This window comes from Plutella xylostella, chromosome 22, assembly GCF_932276165.1.
Source record: "Plutella xylostella chromosome 22, ilPluXylo3.1, whole genome shotgun sequence".
NCBI classification, from domain to species: Eukaryota; Metazoa; Arthropoda; class Insecta; order Lepidoptera; family Plutellidae; genus Plutella; species Plutella xylostella.
In genome coordinates this window covers 5096619-5104631 of record NC_064002.1, presented here as the reverse complement: position 1 = coordinate 5104631, position 8013 = coordinate 5096619, and the positions used below count along the sequence as shown (strand labels likewise).

The window sequence follows — 8013 nt, the reverse complement described above, 5'->3', positions numbered from 1 at the left end:
TCTCCGACAAATACTTGTGTATGTGGTAAATTAGTTTCCTTTCACGGCTATGGATAGTTTTTGGCATTTAGAAACACAAAAAACTCACAAAAGCTATAAACACTGCGCATTGACAGCATCACTGTTTGACAGCAATAGACAAATGACATTTTGAGTTTATGACACTTTGTGATACCCGTGCAAGAAAAAAGTTCTATTGCTTTTCCGCAATATGGCGAGGGTTTTTATATTCCTGGTTTGGCTATACAGTGCCACAAACTTATCTGTTCCGGTGAGAGCGAACTAAATTGATCCATATCTCATTACTTACTAATGAATTGTATATTATAAAAGATTAGATGGGTTTATTAACACCGCAAGAGCTAATTAACAATACGAGCTAACTTAAAATCTTATAGAATTAAGAAATATTAAACATATGCTATGGTTGTGTGTCAATGCTTCACAAAACGTGGAAGATAACCATCGCTAGTCGTAACTCACAAGCTCGCAACACCGCAAAGCAACTCGCATCAAGCTTGCATCTTGTCAAATTAAAGAGGGTTGACGGCTCTTTGGCCAGTCTTGAATTTCTCTCGGAGTTCATGATCGTTTTATCATAGCAAATGCAAGAGTGCAAGTGAACAGGTTTGCCATTTTGAAAATGATAAATCACACAGATTAGCTCCAAGGAAGCGTTATTATTCTGAGCTTCAACATTAGTTTTCAATATATTTTTTAGTCTGTGAACGTCACCAATTTTTGTGGACGATTTGATTTTGCAGCAGCAAAATTTGTATTGTATTGATATTAATTTCCTCTTTCGTTTTTACTTCGAATACAAAAGGCAACTGAATGCAAATAAACAAAAAATGATAAGGCTCCATAAAATAAATCAGATAAGTAAAACACAGTGAGATATCCTATGTTTTGTTACAACATCACCAAGTCAAGGGTGACATGTTTTTGATCATAGGCTTTGTCGATACTGGATGCAGTCACGACATATTCCTGTGCTGTGGAGAAAAAATGTTAGATAGGCTTTCTTGAGTGTCGTGCAAGCTGTGCGAAGATGCCAGTGCAGCAGATAAACGTGAAGAACTCCTCGGACATCGAGAGCTGGGAATGGGGTGGCGGCTGCGGGCGCGATGCGGTGCGCGCGGGGTCGGGCAGCAGCCACACGTCGTGCAGCAACTCCAGCGGGGACATCTGCCGCATCTGCCACTGCGAGAGCGAACCGCACAACCCGCTGCTGGCGCCGTGCTATTGCGCAGGTATTCGCCGACATTTACCTGTACATTCCGTGTTTCCTCTCTTTGTTTACTACACATTTAACAGGGTATAAGTGTAGAACCCTGTGCAAAACTTATTTTGATGTGGTTTGGCCCATAAATGTATTGTATAAATGATGGAAGAGGATGATACACTTTGGGTTTTCCCTCTATTTACTCCAGAACAAACCCATCACCCAATGAGCTAACTCAAGCCACAGGGTTGTCAACCTGAGCCACCATAAAGGGTAAACAACTATAGGTGTAAATCTTGCATATAATCTAAAAGGTATTTCGCAAATTTATTTTATACATGGTTTTAAATTTACAGCTGTAAAGAAAGGAAATATGATTCTTGAAATATCTTGCTCTGTAAAGCCATTATTATCTCCCCAATCACTGATTATCAGTGATTATTGTAATGTAGCTATTGACATTGAAATATTATGCAAAGTGCTTGTTTCGAAATTAGTATGGTAGAGTGATGTAAATAAATGCATGAAATGCACTTTAGCCCTTTGTAATGTTTGCATGTTTAGTAGAAAATATGCTCAAGTGCCAATATATATTGTTGATTTGAATTGACCTAATTTTTATTTATTTCCGACAGCATTAGTATCTGACCTTCAATAGAGGCTATTGTAATAAATACATTGATATAACCAAATACATCAATCCAACATTCCCACTAAAATTTCCTTTCAGGATATCAAATGTCTTTTATGTTTCTACTAAGCGAAAGTAAAAATTCTCATAATGAATAAGTTTATTATATATTAGTTTAAAATGAAATAAAACACTTTATAAAGATTTAACATTGACCCCATCATATAATCCATGATTTTGATTGATTTGAATAGGTCACTGGCAGTATTTTGCAATCTTTTAGCACTAAACAGGTTTTATTGAGTCACTCCTCCACCTTTTGCATATTGCAATGTATGAACATTTTATAATCATACACTTACAGTTCTTGCAATTTTAAAGGCTAAAGTACATTTACTCTTTCACTTTTAGTATTTATAAATGTATTTTGTTGAATTTTAAATGTTATTGACTGTAAGCACATTAATTAGGTAGGCAGAGTTGAAACCTGTTGCCAGTCATGTGGTATTTTGAAATCTATTCATTTAGCATACAAGTATAAGGGAAATATTGTAGAGGAAATGGGTTGGCTTCAGTTACATAGTGTTATTACTCACTTGTTTCTGCCCACATTGTAGATAACATAAAAGGCTAGCTTATTTAATATTTTTCATGCTGTATACTTTTATGTAGGAATGTGTATTATTTTTATCTAAACATGTGAATCACCATAGTCTTTCATTGTTACAGGTAGCCTCAAGTATGTGCATCAAAGTTGTTTGCAGCAATGGCTGACTGCATCCGAGACCCGGTCCTGTGAACTTTGCAAATTCAACTTCATAATGCACACAAAAATAAAGCCATTCAATGAGGTAATATTTATTGCTTTATTTTATGTAAAGTATGTATTGTAGTATATGTAGGTACCTATGTACTTATGTTTATTTTTAAGGAGGCAGTGTATTATCGGTCATGTTTTGGATATCAGTTGAAGGACATACCTTATTGAAATCTGAGTGGTTCTATAACACGAAAATGTGAAATCAGTCATAAAGTGCAGATGTGACCTTGAAGCGTTGGACGACCGATGTGGCGACCGATGTAGATTTAATGTGCTGCTAAAGCTGATATCCGATTATTCATTATGATTTCGCCTCCTATTAGCTGATGCGTAATCGGGTCTGATTAGTGTAGATGGTATCCAAAAAGTATTCAGTATTTAGCATTAATACATTGAGTGACAACTGAGCTGAGTGGCCAATCCTTCACCACGGTGATACACCATAGGTTACCTCTTGTATTTGCAGCGACAGAAGAATAATTTTTCGTATCACAAGTATTAAATTCTATAGCATTAGGGCATCAAAAAGCAAAGAGCATTATAATAACAAGATGTTACAAACTAGGTGAGCATTGTTTGAACCGTTTTTACACCTTCAGGCATTGCCTATAAACTTCTCTGCCCTTTGCTTCCCTAGAATCCCTAGTAGCTTGGCTCTCATTCTCATTCAGCATTGTTCCTTGCAGTGGCGTCAGCTGAATGTGACTACCATCTTTTTCTTTTTCTTAGCCTGTTTCAACCTCAAAGGTGTAGGCCTCCTTCAGTCTACACCACTCATCTCGTCCTTGGGCTATCTCTATACCTTTGCTACCTACCAGATGTTTTCCTTATATCGTCGGTCCATCGCATTTGTGTGTGCTGTGCAAATGCCATTAACTATCAATACCAACTATTTCTGATGTAGATACGGTGAGCTACATAAGAAGCTATACACTTCTATACCTTCTCAAACTGATGAACCGTCAGTGTTGCAATGAATGGATAGGAGGTTTCAGATTGACAAGGTACAAAAGTGTACAGCTACTTATGCAGCTGACTGTACAGAGACAGAGAAACCTGACCCCTCTCAGAAGCATTGTTACTATGAGAGGGGGGTCAGGTTTCTCTGCACATGACATACGTACCTGCAACTACAGCGTTGTTCCCCCGCAGTGGCGTCTGCTGGAGATGTCCGGCGTGGAGCGGCGGCGGCTGTGCTGCGCCGTGCTGTTCCACTGCGTGGCGGCGCTGTGCGTCATGTGGTCGCTGTTTGTGCTCATTGAGCGCGCCGTGGAGGAGGTCAACCGCGGACTCATTGGTGAGTGGAGCATGAGTTAAAGGCGGCAGTGACTTTGCTGATAATACTCAGTTGTCTATTGCATTGCATTCATAATTAGTGGCCGGTAATGGGTGGATGAGGAAAGCCGAGGACACTGTGTTGTGGCGCTCTTTGGTAGAGGCCTATGTCCAGCAAATTATGATTCTGATTATACATCAAAATATAGGTTCAAATAATAATTTGGTCAAGCAGTCATTATGGACCCGGGAGGACACATAATTTCCGATTAAGATTTATTAATACTTACTCGTAATATAATATTCGTGTATTTGATTTACAAACACGTAGTTTTTGGTACCAGTCAGAGATATGAGACCAGCAATTTTTCTCGCTGGTGATAATGAAAAGTACAGCAGACGAAATACGAAGTTTCGTGGTTTGCTGCGCTGCTGCGGCTGCTAGGTGCATTAAATGCACCTATTAGCCCTCAGCAGAAACCCACTTGCTGGCCCACGACAGAGAAGGACGGAAGCGCCTGGTGTCAGCCCCAAACTCCTCAGAGGAGTAGCAGGATTGAAGAAGAAACTTCGTGTTTCTTTATCAAAGAGAGTAGCAACCCTGCATTTTGTCCTCTTTCCCTTATACTTTATTATGTACTTGTGCGTTCCAGCATGGCCGTTCTGGACGAAGCTGGTGGTGGTGGCCGTGGGGTTCACGGGCGGCGCCGTGTTCATGTACCTGCAGTGTCGGCAGTACCTGCATCTGTGCAACCGCTGGCGGGCCCACAACAGGTACCTATTTATATGTTACTAGCTGTTGTCGCGAGCTTCGCTTTAACTTAATAAGTTTTTTCGTGGGAATAACGGGATAAAAAGTAGCCTATGTGTTAATCCAGGGTGTCAGCTAGCTCCATACCAAATTTCGTTTAAATCGGTTCAGCCGTTTTGACGTGAAGAAGTAACAAACATACACACATACTCACAAACTTTCGCATTTATAATATTAGTAGGATTCTGTTATAATCTGTGGCGGTTGTAAATTAAGCTTGGACAATTTCCTATCACGCTGGCCCACTGTGGGTTGGTGAGTTTGATATACCTAGATGTATATCTCGGTGTTTTTAAATTTTATCTAGTGAAAGACTATTTATTATGAAATAAAAACTGCTACTAAAATCTGCTGAAATGGAAGTTGTTGGGCCAACTTTGCTGCTTGGGTAGACAAGTCCTCAAATGGCAACCACACAGGCAAGCCCAGCAGGGCGATCACGAAAAACAGAGCTAACGTATAGAATCGAATGCGAGTGCGACAACTGTCAATTCTATAGGTAAAAAGTGTTCGAAAGTGCTGTCAAGTTGACAATAGTCGCACTCGCGTTCGATTCTATATTTTTCGTGATCGCCCTGCTGCAGGGCGATCGACCGAATGGCGTAGTGGTTAGTGACCTGACTACTGAGCCGATGGTCCCGGGTTCGATTCCCGGCTGGGGCAGATATTTGTTTAAACACAGATATTAGTACAAGGCGTGAGTGCGTGTGTGTGTGATTTTTTATTATACATAATATTTGGTATTAGTCATGTTTGCGTGTGCCCATTTTTCAGCAGTATGTAACCTGATCTAGAAGTATTTTATGGTGTGATTATCTACGGTGAAATAGTTACTGTTGCAACATGAATAAACGAAGTTTTGTTGCACACATTCTATTTTTGAAAAGTGCATTCACTGATTTATCGGCCTGCGATCGGAAACCACCGACTAGTGCAAGAGCTCAATTATATTTTGTAGTGCAATGTGTATCAATTCCAGGATCCTGCTGATCCAGAACGCGCCGGAGAAGATGTCGATGTGCGCGGGCGCGGTGCCGGCGCGGGCGGCGCGGCGCGGGGCGGGCGGGGCGGCGGGCGGGGCGGGGGGGGAGCGCGGGCAGGCCGTGGCCAGCATCGAGCCGCCGCCCGCCGTGCTGCACGAGGAGGACGAGAGCGGCGGCTTCGAGGCCTACCGCGCGCGCCGCCCGCCCCCGGCCCGCGCGCGCACGCCGCCCCCCGCGCCCCCGCCCGTCTACCACATCGCCGTGGACCCGCTCGAGGCCAACATCAGCCAGCTGCTGGCGCTGGACGCCCGCGCCGCGCGCTCGCTGCCCAACCTGCCGCACCTGCGCGCCAGCCGCGAGTCGCTCCTGCCCCCCGCGCCCGTCCCCGCCCCCGCGCCCGCCCCCGCCGCCGCCGCCCCCGCCTCCTGAGCCCCGCTGCAGCTCTACCCCGACGACACCATCTACTAGCGGGTCACAGTGCAGTGCGGACACCAGTTTAGCTTTAAAATTGAGTCACGGAGTCATCGCGACGAGTTGTCATACCTTGAATGCCATACTTAACATTTTTGTAACTGGATGTGATGTGCGTCAATATGAATATGATCGAGTCTTGTATATAGTAGAGACGATTCTGTATATAGTTATTAATGTATTATAATCCAAACGTGTATTTGGTATTGGTCTTCGGCAAACATCTCTGTGAGGAGTATCGATTCGGATCGTGATACGCAGGTTCGGAATTTTAGGTGAATCGTAAAGATAGAAGATAAAATGTATGGGTTTCTAAACGCTATTAGTTGTTTTTTTTGTTGTTTGAAAATGTGCCTGGAAGTGAATACAAGGAACACCAAGTTTTGAAACAGTTACTCATTAGTATGCGCGTAATTAAAGAAATGTTGACCTGTCGCGTTGCGTTGTTGGAAATGTCGGACCTTAACCTTGATCAGTGACCTCCTACAGATCTGTGATGCGGTCGTCTTGTTACGTCTCTGTGTATCATTTGTGTGCTTTAATTTACAAACAAGTCTTACATGAATTATTAATAGTGGGAAAGTACGAAACTTAGAAGTTATGCCATAATCATTATTTTAATTCGTACATAAATATATTATGGACTGTTATGATTATATTACCAATAATTACCATAATGTTCTTGAAATTTTAATGAAGATAATCTCCATTAATAATGCAGACGGAGAATGACATTGTAAAGGAATATGTGTTTCGTCGCTCTCTTGTAAAAAATCAAAAATTGAAATAATCAAATATGAGTCCATCCACTGCACATTATTACAATATATTCTAGACTATTTGCTAGTGGTTCCGGATATTTACTACTTCTTCTGGTTACTTTAAAAATAATATGGTAGACAATCCTTGTAAGTCATCGAAGTTCTTCCTCCTGATTACCTCTTTTATATTTTCCGCCAATCCATAACATTTTAAACCTACCTATAATAACATTTTAATTAATCATATTGCGTGATTGTGTGCGTGGTGCGACGCTTCTCTGTCCACGGTTAATTACCCTTCAATATTTATTTACATACTGGTTGAGTCATTGTAATATAAATCACCATAACGCGAATATTAAAACAGTTTATAATTAGATATAGCTATGAATGCAACTAGAACTAAAACGTAATGCTCATTCCTGAATCGTTTTGACCGAATTTCATCTTCTTCAGCTTCAGCAACATATCGAACACGATTCCCTCGTAATCCTATGTCATGGTCACTCACAACACCACATTCATAGTTTCAGTCAAAACATGTATCACTTGATAGCAAACAACTTTGCATGTGTTTAAATTATAGAGTTCTACCTTACGGAAGCAATACCGCTTATTGACATCGTAATTTGTGTACACATGTAGTTAGGTATTTAAATAATAGTTTTGGACATTTGGTGCTAATTAATTAAAATCTTAATGTTAGTCCAAAATTAGAATATTGTTTCGTCTTTTCGTTACTGAGCACGTAAGGCTATTATGATAATTGCGCAAATATGGTTGCGAGTTTTGTGGAAATTTTCTGTAGAGATATCCTTTAGCCAAAGGTACGGACTTACAGTCGTTTTCAAAACAGCCATTGTATAAAAATTTACAATATAAATAAATCTGCAACATTATTTGTTGATTTAAGTATCCTATATTTGAGAATACCGTGTGATACTATTAATATACGTTAACAGAACACCAGATGCCACAGGGTATCCTTACATTGCCTTAATTTACGTTCGAAAAATTTCGTTTTGTGTAAATTGTA

At 40.8% G+C, this 8013-nt stretch overlaps 1 protein-coding gene across 2 annotated transcripts; it reads left to right on the top strand.

Moving 5' to 3' along the window:
• Window positions 1-709: 709 nt before the first annotated feature.
• Window positions 710-6536, top strand: LOC105397805 (E3 ubiquitin-protein ligase MARCHF8). 2 transcript variants are annotated; one of them, XM_038105384.2, is made up of 5 exons: window positions 710-1253; window positions 2586-2707; window positions 3829-3973; window positions 4605-4725; window positions 5742-6536. In XM_038105384.2, the coding sequence occupies exons 1-5, from the start codon at window positions 1052-1054 to the stop codon at window positions 6172-6174; spliced, it is 1023 nt and encodes a 340-aa protein (XP_037961312.2). In that variant the 5' UTR covers window positions 710-1051; the 3' UTR covers window positions 6175-6536. The 2 variants fall into 2 exon arrangements, with proteins under 2 accessions (XP_037961312.2, XP_037961311.2); XM_038105383.2 differs by having other exon boundaries at window positions 5721-6536.
• The last annotated feature ends 1477 nt before the right edge of the window (window positions 6537-8013 follow it).